Source organism: Anoplopoma fimbria, chromosome 24 (genome assembly GCF_027596085.1).
Source record: "Anoplopoma fimbria isolate UVic2021 breed Golden Eagle Sablefish chromosome 24, Afim_UVic_2022, whole genome shotgun sequence".
NCBI lineage: Eukaryota > Metazoa > Chordata > Actinopteri > Perciformes > Anoplopomatidae > Anoplopoma > Anoplopoma fimbria.
The window spans coordinates 2,366,509-2,388,595 of NC_072472.1; the positions used below are offsets into that span (position 1 = coordinate 2,366,509).

Below are 22,087 nucleotides of genomic sequence, written 5' to 3' on the forward strand. Positions count from 1 at the left end.
GACACCCCTCCCCCTCCGGCCGGCCGGTATCCCCTCATTCTCATGGATTTCTCATGGGGCTGAAGCAGACGAAAGGGGGGTGGAGGAGGAGGAGGAGGAGGAGGAGGAGGAGATGGGGGGTAAAGAAGGAGAAAGAGGAGGAGCAGAGAAGGAGAGCAAGGCTAATTCATCAATAATCTTTACCTAATCCCTCCCACTCCCCTTCTCCTTCTCACTCTCTTACTCTCCCTCTCTGCCTGGGGGTATTCAAGCAATACATCCATCCCCCGCCCCACCTCTCACACACACACACACACACACACACACACACACACACACACACACACACACACACACACACACACACACACACAGCCCTTATACACAAACTTGCACATACACACACATATAAGAGTCTGCCTCAACACGTCCAGAGGGAGAGGATGAATCGAGCTGGAGAGTGTTATTTATTTCACCTCCATATGTGTGTCGGCGTGTGTGTGTGTGTGTGTGTGTGTGTGTGTGTGTGTGTGTGTGTGTGTGTGTGTGTGTGTGTGTGGTGTAAGTCCTGTACTCTAACGGCTGTGTGTCTTAGCTCTGACCCGGAGCTCAAATGCTGATTATAGACCAGAGACTAGGTGTGGCAAGATGGGGCGGCGTCAAAAGGCTTTGTCTATAGTTCCCGTACAGCCCACCAACCGGGAGGAGGCTCTGCCTGTCTGTCACAGTCCGTCCTGGAGCCTCGCTCAGTCAGTGTGGGATAGAACGAGCTGCTGTGTGGGGCTGAACCGCTCTCTAACCGAGACCAAAGCCACGGGGAAATCACACCAGCACAAGTTCAAGAAGCTCGATTGGAACCCTTTGTAGCCGGATACAAGATCATGACCAAGTGAAGAGCTGCTGGAGCATATCTTTTTTCTTTTTTTTGTGTGTTGTTGGCTTTCTTTTTTTTTTTTTCAACCCTCATTTATTCTTCTTTTGCAACTCATGATAAAGATTTTCTAAAGAGAAACAAAAAAGGAAAAAAAAAAAAACTTGGAGTGGAGTTCCTGCTGAGTAACAAACCTTTTGAAGAGGCTTTCCTTTTTGCTGGAATTTCAAAAAGAGCCTCTTGATTTTTTCCTTTTTTTAAGATTCAAAGGATGCGATTTCATGATACAACCATTTGGAATATGGGACTTTTAATCTATGATTTGGACCATGGGGACAGGCAACTGTGTTTTTGTGCTCAGCTCTGGGTAATTTTGATAAGTATGTCACATTTATTCCGTTTGTTCCACGATGATTTTGCCCTACTTTGATTTTCGCTGTCGTAACTTGGGTGTTGAGCTATGTTGACTTGTTTTTCTCAAGTGCAATGCGATGGATAACAAGTGTGTGCATTACTCAACTACAAACACAACTTTTTCTTTGGTTTAATTCTGTCGTTCAGCCTTGCCTTCATGTCCCCTGTGAGTTTGTGTCCTCGCCGTGTGCAGTTCAAATAGCTGAAGAGCTGAAACACAGATTGAATGTGTTGTTGTGCGTCGGGTACAGATCACATGTCGCACACCGTGACGATGTGAGCGACCTGCTAGCCGGCTCTCTGGATGCTTTACATGTCTCGACCAGTTGTCAGCTGATTATTGTGTGTCGACCTTCTCGCTTTCTCCTCCCCGAGGCTGACTGAGCACACCTCTGCAACTTCCTGCTTACACCTCATTCGTCGTTTTGATTCACTGATCCCGCCTCCTCGCATCTCTCTCTTCCTCACATATTATATCTTTAATTAACTCTTTCTGTTTTAAAAAAGAGAGACTGTATTTTAAAGGTTTGACCTCTCTCCTCTCTTTCCTCTCTTCACAGCTCTTGCAGGTAAAATCTCTCCGACCAGCTCCGATGCTCTCCTCAGCTCCTCGGCGGTGACGGCCAGTCCTTCGCCACCCAATGTGTACCTCCCCGCCAACTTCAAAATGTCCAATGCACAACTGGCTTTCTTCTTGCGGGAGGCTCAGATCACAGGACAGACAGTTGGCGGCGGTGGCGGCGGCAAGGGAAGCAGTAGCCCGAGCACCGGACACCCGCTGCAGCGCTCGGAGAGTTTCGTGGTTTTCCAAACAAAAGAAATCCCCGCCATCAACATAAGCTTTGGGCCTTTTGCCCGGGACCAGGCGCTGTCCAAGGAGTTGCTCCAGCCAACCAGTCCGCTGGATATTCCTGGCCAGCTGACGGTCAACTGGAAGGTGAGGGCCTTCATTGTCCAGGCACGGGTCTTCTCCAACAACCCCACGGTCCAGGTGTTTTTCTACATCGCCGGCCGCGACTGGGACGACTTCAAGGCCCAGGACCAGCTGCCCTGCGTCCGTCTGCACGCCTTCCGGGACGTCCGCGAAATCAAAACCTCCTGCCGCATGAAAGGCAACCTGGCGCAGTGCTTGGCTCAGCTGGAGCTGCCCCCGTCCTGGTTTAACACCAACGTGGCCCCGCTGGGCCGGAGGAAAGGCTCCTCTGACGGGCTCCTGGACGGGCTCACCAGTGAGACCCTGCAGGCGGAGCTCTACTACACGCTCCACGGGCCCAGTCTGGATGGGGAGTGCAGTGAGGGCTCAGGTCATAGGGGTGGTGGTGGTGGTGGTGGTGTTTCCAGAGGAGAGCCTCTGTCACAGCACCCCCTGCTGCGCATCGGGAGCATCAGCCTGTACCAGGCCAGCCAGGAGCAGCTGCTGGTGGACAAGCAGCTGGACAAGAACATGTTCCTCAGGCTGCCCGAGAAGCCCCTGAAGCCCGGAGAAACCCTCAGAATCTTCCTCTACCTGATGCCCAACTCCACCGTGGAGCAGTTCACCCTCAGGTACGTCTCCTTGAAAATATACACTGATGACATACTTGTGTGTTGCCAATCTGATTGCTTCCAAAATTCATTCTGTTTCCATCCATTTACTGTGTTTACACTCAAGCTGTTAACATGCACAGCAGAAGCTCAGTCTGAGGACTTTCCTGTTCCTGTGCAATCATGTCCACCAGAGTTATGGCTGAATATATGATGTGCCTGGTTCCTGGCAGACCTCAGCCAACATTACTCATTTCCCTCCTGTCATGAACTGCAGCCTTATATCTCCCTTTATAATTATGCCCACACGTCCGCAATTTGTCTCCACGCGGTGTGAATACTGCACCTTGTGAAGTCCCCAGTGAGAGAGGCTTATAGGAAATATAAGACACGCACGTCCAAATTGCCCTGCATTAATGGGACAATTATCACAGCGCTGGGTGTCTTCATTACAGTGGTGATAATCAGCCCTCTTTCAAAGCAGCGTCATTAGATAAAGGTTTTTGCATAACTTCAAAAATGAATTGCGGGCCTTTGAGAAAAGCGTATGATCACAGTGTGCACGCAAGTGTCGCCAATCCATGCAGCATTCTCTGCAGTGACACTTATGTTCATTTTAGGTCTAGAGAGTCAAATGAGCATGTAATCACATATTTCATCCTTCTCATTAATTTCTACTCGGCTGAGCCCCGTGATGTGCCAGCAGTAATTAAAGTCAGGTAAGATAAAATATTTTTTTTTAAATGAGAAGACAGGGTTAAAGTTCACGTTTTGAAGTGGTGGCTTAACATCCACAGATTTCTCTTTCTCTCAGGACTGGATTGTATGAATAATTTGCAGTGAAATGCTGCTCAAACCACAAGTAACGGTTGTGGATCACAAATTGAAATGCATTGCTACAGTACACTGTGGTATTCCATGCTCATGCAGTACTATAGAAGAGAAGAAACAATATGATCATTTATTATTCAATTCAATTTCAATTCAGTTTATTTTGTATAGCCCAGAATCACAAATTACAAATTTGCCTCAGAGGGCTTTACAACCTGTACACATGCGACATCCTCTGTCCTTCCCTCACATCGGCACAGGAAAAACTCCCCTAAAAACCCCTTTAACAGGGAGAGAAAAGGAAGAAACCTCTGGGAGAGACAGAGGAGGGATCCTTCTCCAGGATGGACAGAATTATGCCTTCTACACATGTTGCAAATGTCTTATAGTGATGCAGTTGCATTTTCCTCTTCTCAGTAATAATATCTGGTGCTCATTATCTGAGAAACACACGCTGCTTGTTATGAAAATGGCGAAACATTAAGCATGCCAGTTCAAGGACATTGTCATCATGTTTAAATACATGAAATACTCAATTCAACTGCAAAAAAGTCACTGAAATCAATAAACTCCATTCACATATCTTAGAATACTACATGAACATTTACTATTAAACATGATTAACTAGATGAAAAAGCATCAAATGAGCATTTGATGTATTTATTCACTGATGTAGTTTGGTATCAAAGGAATGATAGGATTTAAAATGTATGAAGATGGTTTTCATATTGCAAATGCTTTCAGAATGTCTTAATTTTATGAGCATATCAATGGCAAAATTCCATCAAACCTAACTAGTAGTAACTTCATTTGAGCAAATACTGTACATCCTGGAACAATCATAATCTTTATTATCATTTAATGAATATATTGCAGATTGATTTTATAGATCTATATGATGAAGTATCATCAGGGTTGGATCAACCTGCAATGAGTTTGACCTCTCCATGACCCCACCTCTAATCATCCACCAGCATTTTAGTTGATATGGAGAACTCTCTTTTAGCTCTGTTTTTGGTCCCCACCAGTTCCTGAGGATAATGTGTATCTTTAGCTGCTAAGTGTTCCACTGCGTTCAGAAGCTTGTTGCTAACTCTGTTTGTCTGTTGATTGGTGGATTGTAACACATAGTGTACATTTGCTTTTATAGTTTTTTTTGGCTGCAAACAGCTGCCTGCTGTGGCCGTAAACGACACCAACACATTCTCAACGTAATGAGTCAAATGCTGCAACTTTGCCCGATCTCCTAAGCTTCACACGATGGCGCTCTACGTGCCCCTCGAGGGTTACTCCTGTATGTGTCATGGACGGTACGTCAATATGCATTTGCTATGCATAGCATCTTTTCAAAATAAACTTCTATCCGCACAGGTAGTTAGGTTTAGGCAACAAAACCACTTAGTTGGTTTAGGAAAAGAGGTTAGTTTATGTACACCTAATAAATGTCAATGTTTACTTTTAGTTTCATACATGACACGAACAGCGTTCTCTGAAAGTTGTGTGTTTGTTTGTTTGTTTGTTTGTCCCCACCACAATGATGACATTCAGATTATACACAATTTATACTATGCAAGGGAAATAAGTAGATAAATAAATATACAAATAACATACAATTCTGTATAATAATCATGTTTAAGAAAGAAAATTAATAAATAAAGATTCATTTTTGGGGGCACTGACATGCATTAAACATTTGATACATTGTTATTAAAGAAAATATAGATTATATCTGCTTTAAGTTCTCATCAGGTCTGTAAAAGCTTTACATAACAGGACATCATAATTGATAATGAAGTTCTTAAAGTACCTGTAAAGTCTCTTACAAACAGACAATCAGTAGTTTCTATCAGTTTGCTCCCTGCTGTGTGTTCTGTGACTCAGAAGGACCATATTGGCTGTTACAATACATAATATTTGCCGATGTTAAATTTCTGAGTTTGAGCCTCTGCCGGAACAAGAGGCTCTCTCCGCTCCCTGCTCCCTGCTCTCCTCGGTTGTCAACACAATATTCAGGGTGAGAGAATAAATGATTATTTGCACTCGGCAAAGCTTGAGGAAAGAAAGTTTTTCTCCGCTCGTAGGCGTGAAGGGGAGAGAAACGCAAGGAACCTAATAATACCGACGAACTCAGCAACGATGATGAAACACACTGTAAATATGATTGCTGAAATCGTAACTGAATCTCCTACAGGCTGAAATTTAGAGATTAGCGGGATATTAATTAAGCCTCAATAAGTCAATAAGCTCCAAGGGAAAACCAGGGTAGAACTCCTCCCTGCAGAAATGGTTTATTAATAGTGAATCCTCACGTTTCATGGGGAGGAATCACTATTAATAAACCTTAACCTCTAAATGTTATGCCCGAAAACACCTGCTCACTCTTTCACTCTAATCTGAATTATTTAAAATTCATGTGTTGGACTTTAAACACATTAACAATGTCACAATTGATTGACTTGACATTTCCATAGTGTTATCTTCCACATTCAGCAAAAGTAAAGACTTCATTCTTCATAGCCGTTCGATGAAACCAACCTCATAACATCTCATTGATGCGTTTGTGAATACAGATGCTGTTGTATATTTACAGCTACGGCTCTGATTGTGTTTCATTTTATATACGGAGCCTCTGGACACAGCAGTTTACAAATCATGCATTGAGCAGCTAACCAGTATTTTGTCTCCACCTCAGAGATTATAGGTAAGAGTTCATGCTTTGTATTTTACTATCATATCCTTTGGAAAATACAGCAGTTTATAAAGCACAATGCCAAAACATTTAAACAGAGAAGCCACTAGTGCTTTTCTTGAGCTTTACTTTGTAATTTTATGGCTCTAGTCTGGTGCAGGGATGGATTTCTAAACGGGCCTACGGGCAAAGGCACAAGGGCCCAAAGTGTCAGGGGCCCCACCGGTCTTCACTTACAAAATGTCACTCAAAGAGACACTTACCAACCAGGAAGAGACTCAAATGACCAAAAAGAAACATAAACCAACTACAAAGAGACTCAAAATGACTACAAAGAGACACAGAAAGACAACTAAGGGACCAAAACAACTACAAAGAGACACCAGATTACCACAAATAGACACAAAACGATTACAAAGAGACACAGGACAACAACAAAAAGAGGCTTTACAACTCTAAAGTCTGTGTGTCTTGCTCCTATGTAGGAGAAGCAGTGGGGCCTTTACCTGTCTATGCCCAGGGGCCCATTGTCCCATAATAGCAAATGAATGACATCAGAATGCATACAACGACCAATCAGAATTCAGATGATGGACAGTTAAGAACAATAATCTTTTGAAAAGCTGAACTAAAGGCCACAGTGGCCATTTCCATATAGTTGATGTCATTTTTTGCTCCTGAAATCTGTCATTAATTAATGAATTATTGCTATAGTTTTGGATTTGTGTGTTTATTTAAATATATATATATATATATATTGTATCCAGTCTAGAGTGCTAACCGTTCATTATCACCGTCCCAACCCCCAGGAATGCCAAGTATGTTGTCTTCACGCTGTCAGAGCAACATTTACACTCCTCCAGACTCCCCCCCTCTGTAGGATGACTGATCTAGTGTCAGTGGTAATATTCTGCTCTTCACTTTCACTGATGTTCGCCTCCGTCTGAGATCTGGATTACAAAATATGTCATTAAATCACAGAAAAGAGCTGCTGTGGGAATCTGCCAGTCATGATTCAGATTTTTAAATTCTGTGCGTAACAAAGTCACAGCGAGGCTTTTGTAGTACAAGCGGAAGGCTTTGTCGTGTCCCCCCCGCCTCCTGAAACATTTAGCTGACCATGTTAGCATCCAGCTGCTGCACTTCTCAGGCAGGCGGCCTCTCTGAGCTCCTAGCGTGGATGGAAAATGATGAAGTGATGAAACAGGAGAGTTAAAAAGAGATGGGGCCGGCAGAAAGAAAGCCCACTCCGAGCCTCCTGAGTGACTCCACTCAATGGGGCGTGAATCCAATAGTTCTGGAAGCCGACTGTCGAGTCGTCCCGGCGCATCAAGGAACGCGATTAAAGATGCAATAAGGAGCGTCTTTAAAGATGAATCAGAAGGCCTCCCTCTTCCTGCTCCGACTCTCCCCCTTCCCCTCCATCGCTCCCTACGATTTATTTTCTCCTTTGCAGTCGTCCGGCTTTGAAGATCTGACTTGTTATTGCAGATGATGGCGTGGGCCGGGCAGGCGGAGGGGCAGCGCTGCACGGCCACTTGTGGAATCTGCCCTAGTTCTTTGTCCAGCAGCGCTGCCAGAAATGTGCAGTGGGGGGGGGCTGCATGAGTGCATGTCATGCTGTAAGATGGGGAGTAGCTGCTCGTCAGAGTCGGTTACCATGGCAATGCAATAATAGTAATATGCGATCCTGTATTTAATGTCATCTAGCGTGCTGTGCTTGTCGAGGTGCATTTGAGTGATGTTTCTTTTATCACCTGCAGTATTTTCTTCTCATCACTCACAGATGTGTTTAGTGCTACTGAAGTGACTCCATCCTCATCAACTTGTTCTTGTTTTGCAGAGGGGGGAGAAAAAGTAACCGTGTTGCACGGAATGTCATATTTCTTTATAGATAATTAAAAAAATTTAAACGGAGGATTCAGTGTCACATGCTGGATGGGTTTTGTTTTTAATGAGAAGTGATATCTGAGAAGTGCAGCAGACGGAAACAGAATGACTTCTCAGCAGCACCGAGGCCAACAGCTAAAACGCAGCGCCGGCAGTCATGTTTTGGGTGGGAAATGGTTTAAAGTCATTGGCTGTTTTTATTTTACCTGCTCATCTGGCTTATTGAAAGTGCATATGTTTAATAAAAGCCAACGATTACTGAGTCACTTGGGGAATATTGTCATGAAACCGGCTTAACATACTGCTTCCCTTCCAGTTGTGTAAAGCTCTACTAATCAGTATTTCTTTTTCATATTCATAATTGCTTGACTACGTATATAATGTGAAAGGTGGCTGTTATATCACATTGATGAACCCACAGAGAATTGCCAATTAGCTCGTCTGAGTTTTGCCACCCACAAATTTCCACCTGCAGCAGACAGCTGTTTTCTTAATTTTTTTAGAGCAAATAAACTGTGATAAAGCTCACTAAATTTTCAAAAACATAAGCATGTCTTCTTACTCTGCTGTCACTCGTGGCTCATGGGACTATCCGTCACAGCTTCAAGGACACATAAGCAATTCCCCACTAAATACAAAGCTTTAGCCAATGAATCATTCTAACGACCTGTGATGTCTATAGCCTTTTCTCATCACTTCTCCCTACGCATTTACTTAAAACTGTCTCCACATAAAGTCTCTACTGGGTAATAGCTCGCCGCCTTCTCATGTACTGTCAAAAGGTTACTGATTGGCTGGAGGTCCGGCCGGGTCAGCTGGAGGAAATGTGCTGTATTAACTCAATCTTGAGGCTCCCTGGGTTTATTCTCATACTGTAATTTGATAGTGATTGAAATGAAAGGATTGACACAGTAGGTTATATAAATGAGCCAAAACTGCTTTGTCTGCTGCATGAGCAGAGAATAAGACATGAAGAAGACCCTAACCACTGTCTCACCTTGGTCACTACACATCTACCTGTGATACTGTCTTTTTGTGGTCATTTTGTCTCTCTTCGTAGTTGTTTTATATATCTTTGTGGTCAATTTGTTTCTTTGTAGTTTTTTTTTTGTGTCCATGTGTTGTTGTATGTTGTCTCTTTGAGGTCATTTTGAGTCTCTTTGTAGTTTTTTGTCTCTTAAGGGTCATTTTGAGTCTTTTTGTCGTTGCTTTGATTCTCTAGAAGTCATTTTGTGTCTCTTTGTAGTTGTTTTGAGTCTCTTTGGAGTCATTTTGAGTCTCTTTCTAGTTGCTTTGTGTGTCTTTGTATTTCTTTGTCTCTTAATGGTCATTTTAAATCTTTTTGTAGTTGTTTTCTGTCTCTTTGTTGTTGTTTTGTTTCTGCTTGAAGTCATTTTTAGTCTCTTTCTAGTTGTGTTGTGTCTCTTTGTGGTCATTTTGAGTCTCTTTGTATTTATTTGTCTCTTAAGGGTAATTTTGAGTCTTTTTGTAGTTGTTTTGTGTCTCTTTTAAGTCATATTGAGTCCCTTTCTAGTTGCTTTGATTCTCTTTGAAGTCGTTTTGTGTCTCTTTGTAGTTGTTTTGTTTTTCTTTTAAGTCATGTTGAGTCTCTTTGTAGTTGCTTTGTGTCTCTTTGTGGTCATTCTGAGTCTCTTCCTGTTTGGATCATTGAAAAATGAATGGGTCAAACATTTGTGTTATCCAACAATGTGGCACGACAAGAGCTTTTACCTATTTGTCATCTGTGAACACTAACATTCATATTTTTAACACAAAGGCAAGCACTAACTGTTGCTATTGCTAATGAAATGCTAGTTATTACCACTGTGCTAGAACTGACCTTGCTTTGCCAAAGAGCTACAGCTGGTAGGGAGCCAAAAATATTGTGCTCATCGGTTTATTCATATGGAGAGTTAGTAACAGGATATCAAAGGGTCATGGAAGTAGCTTAACCTGAAGACAGCTTTAAACAGCAGCTGCATGTAAATACTGCCATGACAAGCTGTCCATTTAGATCTTGCTGAGTCGTTGACATTTCCGCTGAAGTAATCGGCCTTGTTGCAGTACACACACAAACTATATTCATACTGCTCTCATCGGTGTACACGGTACACGGCTCTGGGAAAACACTGCAGTACTCCAGAGCCTTGGGTACAACATGCAGTATTCAAATACCCTGGCTCCAGATAAAGGCTGGAGGACAGAAAGCGCAGAGGAAGCCAGGGAGAGTGACCCACATTCAGCAGCAGTGGCTTCACCCCCGGCAGCTACGTGGCTGCTCGCGCCTCGTAGTGAACGCCGCTACTTCCTGACCTCGGCCTCTGCTTCCTGCCAGCTCCGCGGCCTCCCGTGCGCTCTGTGTTTCCCACGTTTCATTGTCACTGTCGGTTCGTTTTTTTCCCGATTGCCTTGATGGGAAATGTCAGCTCCTCGGCGCGCGTTCGGATCGTATGTGTCCGGGGAAGTGATGCTTCCGTGGGTCGGCTTGTCACGACACATCAGGTGACACGGGCACTGATCGGGGTCGGGAGAGTATTGCTCGGCCGTTTCCACGATGACAAACTAAAAGGAAGCCTCTCCATTAGGCCGTATTGGACTGCACCACCGCTTCTAATTCCTCTACTGCTTCCCTACTTCCTTCCCTCCGTTCTTAACCGTGAATAAGTTATTCGAGGTCAAGCAGCAGGGGGGGGGGAAGTATTTACCATTGTGATCTTTAATAAGTGTGGATCCCCTCTGAAAGGCCGTTGGCACAAGTCACAAAAGGGGGTGCTGTGTGTGCCAAGATTTTAATGAAATGGGCTGTTTTGAGCTGGAGTTAGTTTTTTAATGCTTAAAGAAAGTTGCATGTGTCAGCTCTCTACGGCGGGCGAAATGCAGACATTTATGCAGGTTTGTTCCAGTGCTTGGCTACTACTAAAGTAATTCAGCCCTTTCCTAACCTTGAATAGGCAAGCAGAGTAACTTTGTTTAGGTAATTCTACTGTATGCGCTTGAAAGACTTTAGGCCCATGTCTACTTTTTACTGACCTTTTTAGAAAACTCAGCAAGTCGTTGACTGTTGGTTTGGTTTTCAGACTTTCTATCTCGCCCAACTCAAACCCACAAAGTTCACCTGGGTCAAGTACACAGCTGTAAACTCAATTACAATTACACAAACCATATGTGCATATCCATACCTTTTTCCATCCACAGCAACAGCCTGTTAATATCCACATTTATTAACAAAGCCAGAGTTCTGAAGGTGCTGCAGAGGATGTTTTAATCAGCGCCCGTTTTCCCCATTAACCACTTAATCAAAGTTGAATGAGCTACCTCTGACACCGTTAATTGGACTGGACCTTTGTGATGTGCTCAGGCTTTTTGGGGAAACCATTTCACAAACCTTTTTCACAATTTAGAAAACTGTATGTTTGTGGAGAAAATTCCTTCTTATCATCTATTCCCACTGCTAAGTATCAGCACGCAGGCCTTTTTATAGTCTAAATGGCTTTCATTAATCATTTTTTAATTAATATAATGTATAATGCTACGGAGTGCTATTCATTGTAGCTTTCTCTTCAGGTCTTTTGCTTCCTTTTGCTTCTTAAATACTTTCATCAAGTGTTAATGTACAGATTGGCAATGAAAACAGAAATGTATGCCATTACTTTTGTCTGTTGGATTTCATAGTTCTTATGAAATATGTAATCTTAGAGCAGCTGTATGTGTCAGTGATTGGTGACACATCCAAATCTTCATTTCACATTCATTTCACGATACAAACTTATTTTCTTCGACATGCTCGTGCTCATTGAGGTCTCATGCTTTGGGAAGTCAGTTGATCAAATATCTGTTTGTCTGACAGATGGATAAACACAGGCAGGACCTGAGGATTTTCTGTACTTTTCCGCTCTCTTTTTAAAGCATATTTGAATATTGCCAAATCCTCCTGCAGACTGCAGTGGTTTATGGAGGGAGCCTGGCAAATAAATTGACAAAAGCTCAGAGCTCTTCATTTCCAAGGTAATCAAACAAGCAGTCTTCAGGTATGAAAAAAAAGTGTTTTCATTTGACTGCACAAGCGTACGTTAACTGTTTTATCTTTGTAAATTCATTTCCCCGTGCTCCAAATGAAACTGCAAATCTTTCAATCACCAAATGCGTTTGTTCTCTTTCCAAACACATTTCTTTGTATTTCTTTTGGACAGCTTTATGTTCAGTCCTAGCCTCCCAGAAAATGTGTTGTGCTGCCGCTCAAGGTGTGAAACATGTTGGAGTCTCTCCAGGAATGCAGATGTATTATTTTGCTGGTCTTTTCTGCAGCCTCATGGCATACTATATTTATCTGTAGTCGATTATATGTAGTATTTGACATCTGTGTTTGAGTATTATTAAATAGTCCTGACGATGATGAGAGACATTAAATATTGGAGACATTCTGCTTCTATCTTTCTGAATTCTAATGTGTGACTCAACACTAAAAGGTGCATATTTTATGGGATGATAATTGTGCAATAAAATCATTAAATACTTTTTTGACAGTTGCTTCCTAACCAGTGGCAAGAAAAAAATGCATTGTACGGGATCCGTTGAATTTTGATGGTTTTGAACCAAAAATATGATTCATGAAAACATTTCAGCGCAACGACGTAGCTGAACAACATAACTAGCGTTAATAAATAACATCCTCCCTTCGCAGACATAATTGCATTATTTTACAAATCAACTTTACGTTACAAAAGTAAAGTCATCGTTGGCTTTTGGTTTCAAATCTAGTTGATCTATTTGTATAGCCAAATATCAAGAATGACAAATTTGCCTCAACATATAATATCCTCTATCTTTGGAGAGAAAAATAAATTCAACTGGGAAAAGAAAGGAAGAAACCTCAGCGAGACACAAACAAAGATAACCTGGGTTAAAGTCCTGTGTGTGTTTGACCCCTCCCTCCTGCCTTTAGTGGACTTTCTGCTTGCTATTCTCGTTATTATACCACGTATCTTTCAATAACGCCATTCTTGCCTGACATGCTACGTACCTCACTTATTCTGACCGAATGCAGAAATGTTGACATTCGATGCATCTGTGGATTGCGGAAACGTACAATGGCTTCTGGTCGAGGCTCCATTAAAGATAGAAATGTTATTTTACATTTTTGAATGAATAACATCTTCATCCAATCATTTATTTACATCAATTAACCTGACTATCAGAGCGCATCAAGAGCAAAATATCTCTTTAGCGACTCTCTACGGACGTTTGATGAGTCAAACAAAAACAAAATGAGCCTTTAATACTCAAAAACCCATATGAACAGCAGTTCTGCATTAGTAGTGGATCAAATCAGCCCACGCGTCTGGGAGTGACTGATTAATTCATCAGGAAGTGTTGGGCTGCAGACGCTGCTGCTAAACGTGCCGTAATCACTTATTGAGTTTAAGGAAGTGTTGCAGTTTTACACCGCTGGAATGGGTGTTGCATAACTTTACTTGAAAAAAAAAAAATGATTGGCAGAGTGCGTTTACTGTCTGCTGCTTTTTTCATCTCGTAGCAGATTTCGGTTGGTGATTGGATGACATTCAGTGAGGGGAATGCAATAATGTGCAAAATCTGAGGAGGGGGATATGTGTAGGTTGATAGGCAGGTAGTGATGCATCCACCCCTGAGAGGTTATCATATTTCTCAGTCAGCATCAGATTTCTGTCCCCCATCCTCCTCCATTAGATCATTTTCTACCTGCACAAAGCAGCCCCCCCCCCCCAACACACACACAGCCCTATGTGGTTATCTTCAAAACCCTTTATGGGTTTAGGGGACAGGACTAAGATAAGCCATATTTTCCACTGCAGGCGGCCTCCGTTTACCTGTCCCGCCCTCTTTCATGTTGTCACAGACAGAAATTGGCGAGGTTTTATTACTATCTCCACCCTCCCTTCTTCTTTCTGCTTCTTTATGAGGCCCGCCAAGAGATTTGCCAAACCAATCTGCAGTAATAGACATGGCTCCACCCAGCATGAAGGATTGCACTGCCCAGTAGGCTACAGTTTCAAAGGAGGCAGGGGTGTGGAGAAGTTGCATCTTCTCGCCACAGCTGAACTTTTGATTTTAATGATGTTCTCTCTGTGCCTTAGCAGTGAGTGTTCTTTGCAGCTGTTATTTGCAAAAGCTGCACATGAAACCCTGAACACAAAAGATCAAGAGATGCACTGTACCGCAGTCCTTAGAGCAAGGCTCTTTACATCGTGTACAGTTTCATTAAATTCTTTGGTCTTGAAGTCACTGTGGGTTATTTGTCAAGGAGAACAGAGTCTAAGCTCTGCTTTCGTATTGATCCAGAGAGGGAAAAGAAAGGACTTTCATGTTTGAGGCTGTTAGGATGTTAACATGGGCGGTTTGCGATTCCACATGTAGTCACAGCCGTGTATTGACTGTAAACACTGCGTGGCTGAAAGTCACAACACAGCTGAGAGGGAGGAGTGGAGCAGAAGTCGGCCATGAGGCTGTTTTCATGACGGAGGATTGATGGCAGAGCCGCGCTGCTCTGTGCCATTATAAATGCACCTTGGCAGCATTTCTCTTCTCTCTTCTTTGTGCAGCACAATGGGAGTAATGCTAAAGGAATAATGGGTAAGATAATGCATTGGGAGCACATGGGAAACAAGCCAATCTCAATGGAAGAATTGGGTTAATGCATATTCATAAAACATGGCAGCCGTCCAGGACAGCTAATCTAATGACTGTAAATGCATGAATTGGTTTTTCCACTTCCCTCCGGTTGCACAATCCGCACGAAATGCCCTGTCACTCTTATCACATCTCATTTGAAACAGGGCAACATTCACTGTGGCACCCGCAGTGATGTACTCCAGCGGCGGAGAGCTTCGAACTCGATGCGCGGCGCTCCCCAACCCGACCCGCCTGCCAATGTAGCACATTGTTCAAGTGTTTTGGCAAACAATCACAAGAGCTGAAATTCAAATTTCCCATCTCATGGAAGGAAAACAGCTTGTTTTCACTTTCACGTCACAGGATTCAAAAAATGAACTTTTTTTCTCTTGTGGAATCTGACGTCAAGTTGTGGTTAGGCCCAGAAAACTGGAAGTCCAGTTGACATACAGACATTGGATTGAAGGTGAATTAGAGATGAGGGCAGCCTTTGTTTGGCCAACACACTGCTGGACTCCACCCGTCCTTCTACAATATTTCCCAGGTGGACTAACCCACAGCTATGAGATAGGCCGGTTCACTGTCTCTGTGAATGCCGGCTGTTTTGGTAAATATCACGCTGCAGGAGCTGTTCTCATGTAATCATAGCTCTTCTATGAAAACATGCCTCATGGTCATATGCACATGTTGGCATGCATTTGCAGTCTGGCTTCCATACAGACTGTTGCATAAAGCAGGCCCACATTAGTTGATGATTTTGTTAATGTTTGCTGCTGTTTGGCGTATCTTTAGATGTCAAATTCAATTAATCGTCTCATTTTGACACTTGTTAGCAACAGCCTTATTTAAGACTGTTAAAGTCTTTAAATAAAACACATGGGGGACTTTGAACGAGGGAACATAAAGTGTAGAAATGCTGACTCATCTCCTGGTATTAGCAATCATTCCTGCAACACTCTTTTTTAAGGCAAAATATGAAGTATTTTCTAAGCCAAACCAAGTAGTTTTGTTCCTTAAAACTTATCGCCATCGTTTCACAACATTTTCCTGTTTTTTATATGGCAACTTTCTCCTAGTAGCTTCATTCAAAAGGTTAAATAAGAATGACAATTTCTTAATTAAGTGTTGGTCATTCTTTGCTGTTTTTTGGACAATTAACAGTTAATACATGTTGAAAAGATTGAGAGAGCTTAAAATATCTTGCACAGAAATATTGATCAAATGTCAAATGTTCCTTCACCAGCTTCTAGAAATGCTTTGTGACTCCATCTACATACATGGTAACCTCGAGGTCAAAGGAAGAACACAGCGTAGTATTTCCTTTTGTAAACATGACGTACGCTGTAGTGGAGGATGGTGAATGTAGTTCCACAGCGGGGGGGGTTCTACCGTGTCTCTTCAACAACATATGGTGCTGTCTAACAACTGCAAATAGCATATGTGGTCAGTATCATCTGTAACCACAGAGGACTCAGCACCCACCTGCACCCCCCTCCCCCCCCTCCCCCACATGCATTGAAGCCCAACTCTTCACACCACCACGTGTGAAACCTTTTTCTTCTTTTATCTTCATGTCTTTGTTCTTCTCGGGGGAGGAGAGGAGGTTTCCTGCTGCTGGAAGGTTGTTATGTTCGGCTGATTTAAATTAGAATCATTTTGAGCACACTCCTCAAAACTGATGCCTCCCAGCGAACTAGGACAGATTTGTAACGGCCATTTGCGATGCCCTCCCATGCTCTTTTAATGGCTGTTTAGCTCTCCAGCCTCACAGCTCTGCACCGAGTCGTGAACTCTCATTTCTTTTTTTTTTTTGTGGTTCTTTTACATTTTAAGCAGAGTGGACGTTGCATCCTCAAATCATTCGGTTTGATTTGGTAGCAAAGAACAACCCAGTCGAAACGGGCATTCATTCCTTTTTTTAAATAGTCTGTATGAGGTGAATTCGTAAGCATATCCAAGGAACATAATTCTCTCCTCGGCGGTGAGGTTTTACAGTGGTTGTCTTTGTTTACTCCTCTGTGGGAAGTGTTTTGTTTAAGAAAGCAATTGTTCTTGTTGTAGCACTAGAAAGCATCCTGCAGCAGAGGGACCAGGAGAGCCGGAGCACTGCTGTTATTTCAGGCTTGAAGGCTCCTCTGTAAGTTGTTGTTGTTCTTAACAGAAACTTCTAGTATTTTTTCCACAATCTTTTTCAGGATATTATCAGCCCCCAAATGATAAAAATCTGCAAAGAATTATTTTGCTTACTTTGCCCTACTTTACTTAGAGTGGTTGTGATCATTGAGTTTTTCTATGTCGACACAACCAACATTAGAATATCTGGGAATGCCAAATAAATGGGCAGAATTTATTCCATAATCTTTTATTTAACATTTATATTTGCAGTTCACCTTTGCACCACATAAGGGAGCCTGAATGTTTGTATTGTTCTGATAATTTGCTAATTGTAGCTCTGTTTAGGCTAGAATGAATGCTAGCCTAATAAGAAAGGTTAGCATTCATTCTGTTTGTTTAACTAATAAAACAGGAAAAAAACAAGAGCCTGTGAACTCTGCATAAATGCATTATTTTGTCTCATTTATATCTCTTCTAAAATGCTGGTTTACCTGTTCAACATTGTATAAGGTGATAAATAAATTGCATTAAAAATGGTTAGGAAATGTCCATTTACGCATAAAAGAACTCTTTTAACGATTTACAGATGAGGCCAATGAGCTGGGTCTTCATGGGTTCTTTTTTAAAAAGTAGGGGTTTGTTTACTCTTTTGTAGTGATGGTGCCACTATCCCCATATGAGCAATTAATTGGTAACATTTATTTTATATTGGGGGAATATTCATAAATAATGAAAAACAAAGAAATAGGATGCAGGTTGAAGAAAAACCTCCCATAATGTTTATTTTAATTGTGATTTTTCGCACTACGGAGCATATACATCATTACTTACTTCACTCATTAGCAGCGGGGGGAATGTAAGAGAGGCTCTGTAGGAAGTTTCAACTACTTAGAATTCGTATTGACCACAGTTAATTGTTTCTGCGTCGATATAGCCTCCATTAGCTCTCCACCCACCCACAAAGCAACGCTTGAGGACTTCAATAAGCACTGAGCACTGCAGCCCACACAGCCGAGGCCATTTGAAAGGAATTTGACACCCAAGATTTACACCTTGACAGGTTCTTGTATATTTAAAAGCATTCTAGACTGATGGTGATGGAGAATGTTTTTCTTTTCCTTTAGAAAATACATGAGGGCATAGTCAATAAACTGCTTGAATACCCACTTTCTGCTTGTTATTATTAATGTACTCTATTATATCGTCAGAAAGAGGGGACTCAGGATTAATAGTATATGATGGCTATGAAGAATGTCGGCTTTTGATTGGCTGCCTGGTATATGTTCAAGTCTTAAATTTATACTGTATATGTGATCGGTCTTATCTCTGATACCCTTTTTCCACCAAAATTAGTTCATATATGGAGTTTTTTTAAACACGGGAAAACCCACAAAAAAACAGGTGATAGACTAACTTATCATTGTGAATATTATAAATGTGCTGGCCAGCAACAAAAGCAGTTTTAGATAAAAGTTGAAACGTTAGAGTGGTTACTTCTTTTTTCAATATCTGCTACTGTTTCTATTTCAGTTGGTGATGCTTCAACAGTGGAAAGACTAACACAGGCGGGTTCGATGAGTTTTATTGCATCTCTTTGTTTTAAAGATCAGCAAGGTAACGGGTAAATGAATGCTGCCTGACTGGAGGCTGGTGGCTCGGAGGACAGCACGTAAATTGTATGTTTTGTACCTTCATGAATTATAAGAAATTGTCCAAATCCCTGTTCCCACTGAAGACAAAAGACAGATGTTAGTGGATGTTAATGGGATTTTTGTCCAGTGGGAGAGAGGTTTTATTGGTAAGCCAAACCTACCTAAGGGCTCTTTCCCACTACAAAATACAAAAAAACAAAACATTAACATCCACTAACATCTGGCTTTTGTCTCCAGTGGGAAGGTTTCAATCGACATTCAATTCCAGGGCAAAAAACTCAATCATGGAAACATCACACCCGGGTAGACACGCACATTTTCACTACTTATCGGCGCAGTGCTTAATAATAATAATAATATCAACATGGATTATGGACAATTATTATAATTTATTAGCGTACCAAACATACAATTTATATGTTCTCCTCAAAGCCACCACACTCATGAATTTTACCTCGCTGATCGTCAAAAAACACACTTCATTTAAACTCTGAAGAAACACAATAAAACCTTTTCAAAACCGTCTTTCTTAGACTTTCCACATTTCCAACAATCACCAATTCTGGTCTTTGAATTTAAAAAGAGAGACTGAATAAGTAGCAGATATTTAATAAAAAAAGAAACTGTAACAATTTCACAGTTTACTAACCCTTTATTCAGCACGTTCATGATTTTGCATACTAAAAAAACAACCAAAAACTCAAATGGAAACTCATCTGATCACAATGAGAAAAGAGTCTATTATCTATTTTTAGTGAGTTGTTTTTTTTCCTGCTTATACAAGCTAATCTCGGTGTAAAAAGTAAATCATAGTTAAACTGACTGCACACACAAAAATATAGTGCTTCCCCTTTCTCCTTTTGTTAGAGGTATTATTGTAATGATGGACTCTGCAGAAGAAGCACCTTTTCCTCCACCTCTTCCTTTATTTACCTATATCTGTACTCCTGATCATGCATTATTTAAACATAACATATAATACCCAACAGAAGGGATTTTTATCTCTGTTTCTTTGCAGTTTTTGGCCACGTTTGCACTTCACTTTTTCTCCAGTTGTTCATAAAAACCACGTCTCCTCACCATCATCATATTTTCATTTTGACGTCCAGACGTGCAACTATCAAACAGGTTGGAGATCTAACTAATGTGGTTATCATTAAGCTACTTATCTTTTTATTTTAATAATCACACAAACAGACACAGACTGCTGCTTTCATTAGAGCTCATTAAGTGCATCAATACAACAAACAAACACCTGCGTCAGGAAATGATTGGAAACCTGTCATCCAATAACAATCAAGAATTCTCAGTAGGGTATCAATATGCCATGCATGTAAACATAACAGCCCATTGACAAATGATATTGAGTATCAAAGGACTCATGTCTTTGTTTCCTGTGAGTGGAGCAATTACCCTTAAGGCGTGTATTATAAAGTACATGTACAACACCTGTACTTTGACTCTCAGCACATGTATTCATCTTTAACATTCCATAATTGCTATAAAAAATCTATGTAATGGCAGTAATTATGATACGTAATACGGCATAAATCCCTCGAGGGAAACACTCATGATCCTCCGCCACCTCATGTGATTCGTCATTCCCTCATACAATACCTGCCACTGCCTTTGGAAAGCTGATAGCCTAGTCCTCTTTGAATCAACTCTTTAATCCACTGAGAACCAGGTTTGGGGATCAGGTTGAGTCGGCGTAAAATCATTCTGACAAGAAAATTTGGCAAAAGAGCGACTGAAACTCCCGCTTCAGAGGAAAAAGTATTCTTAGCACTCTGCTATGTCAGGACAGTATGAGAGAGAGTCAGACAGCTGAGTATTACAGCAGACAGCCGTTAATTTAATCTGAGATAAGTTCTAATCAAAGGTCAGTTAGTTAGCCGAACGTTACTCATGAATAGAAGAGAAGCTCTAATTTCTCCTCCTAAATAAAATAATAGAAGATTTTAAAAGAAGATAAAAAACAAAGAAAACAGCAACGTAAGGAAAAAACTTTTTTTCAGAGTAAGGACAAAAAAAAAGGGTCTGTTGGTCCAATCTTCCTGTTCAGCTCTATTACAGTTTTCATGCTGAACCGGTATCTTCAGAGGAATTCAGCCGAAGCATCATAAAACTCAATTGGGTTGAAATGAAAAATGGCTTTCAACCCTTTTAGACCACAGCCCCAGTCATATTGTGCACCTATTTAAAATATATATTATATCACATATATGAAAATGTCCTCATATTTTTATATAAAAACAACATCCATCGATCAATCAATCAATCTGCTACTGTAAGCAGCACTGGAGCTGTGTGTGGAGCCAAAGGAATTGATTTAAATCAAATCACCATTTAAATATAATTTTTCACTGGGAATACGTCTCAGTACAGAAGATTAAGACACAATAACTACCGTTTTACTGGGATTGTTTTTGCTCATAACATGACAAAAAGTCAGCCATTTTAAAGTTAATTCTTGCAGCAGATTTTACATTAGATTTTAAAGTTTTGATGCAACAGAGTTCAATTAAATGTCTAAAGAGAGCTTTAAATTAAATCTTTTTTTTTTATTCTCAGCTTGTTTTCAAAGTTTGGTGCAACATGATTTAGAGTTAAACTATAATTTAATCTGGTTTAAAAATGAATCCTTGTTTTTTCTACCCAGCCATAGCGGTTATAAGACTGTAAATTAGAAAATGTGTGATTGGTATACAAGAACTACTGAAAACAGCAAGCAGAAAACATTGTATTCATTGTACATGATTCTAAAAGTGACACCGAACTGTCAGAATTTATGTTTTAATCATATCCTCTGCTGTATGTTGAGTCTGAGTCACCACAATGTTTTAGTATTTAGTGTTATCCCGTTGTAATTGAAGAGCTTGAGGTTAAATTGTTAATCAAAATAAAGAAGTTCACAGTTGGAAATTCTTTAATTGCTTCTTTCCAATTTACCGTAGTAATAGGCCAATTAAAACTTCCTATATTTAGAGCCAAAGCTCAGAAAGTGACTTTTTCTTTTTCTGTGAACTACCAATAAAATAAGACCAATAATTCCACCTAGATATCATATATCATGGGTTCACACAAAGAGTGGGATAATTTTTTCTTTTCCTGTTATCAGATAATGTCGGATTACGAATTCAAAAACATCGCCTTCAGTTGAAATCAGGATTTACCATGTCTTTAATAAAACACTGTTACCAGGCAACAGGACTAAGCCCAGCAAGGTGTCTGAATGCATTTGCTCAGAATATTAGCACTCCATTTACTTAAGGAAATTGCTACATGTCACCAGAAAGGGGGGTTAATTATTCCCTCCCACTGAAACCTGAGACACACACAGGCATTGAAATTGAATTTAATAGTGAGTGGCGGAGGATTGTTTGGCCTCAGCTAATGTAGTTATTCTGCTCTCACAGACCAGAACATCACAGAGGCCCTTTTTGTGCAGCAAATGTCACAACCAGAGTAATG

The 22,087-nt window shown here is 41.1% G+C and overlaps 1 protein-coding gene across 1 annotated transcript in view; it reads left to right on the forward strand.

The window, feature by feature from the left end:
- The first annotated feature begins 1,151 nt into the window (after positions 1–1,151).
- tmem132e (transmembrane protein 132E) overlaps positions 1,152–22,087 on the forward strand; it is a 106,436-nt gene continuing 85,500 nt past the window's right edge. Inside the window, exons 1-2 of the mRNA XM_054626219.1 lie at positions 1,152–1,230; positions 1,825–2,809. Of these exons, the coding sequence (XP_054482194.1) occupies positions 1,152–1,230; positions 1,825–2,809 (1,064 nt within the window). The remainder of the gene's footprint in view (positions 1,231–1,824; positions 2,810–22,087) is intronic.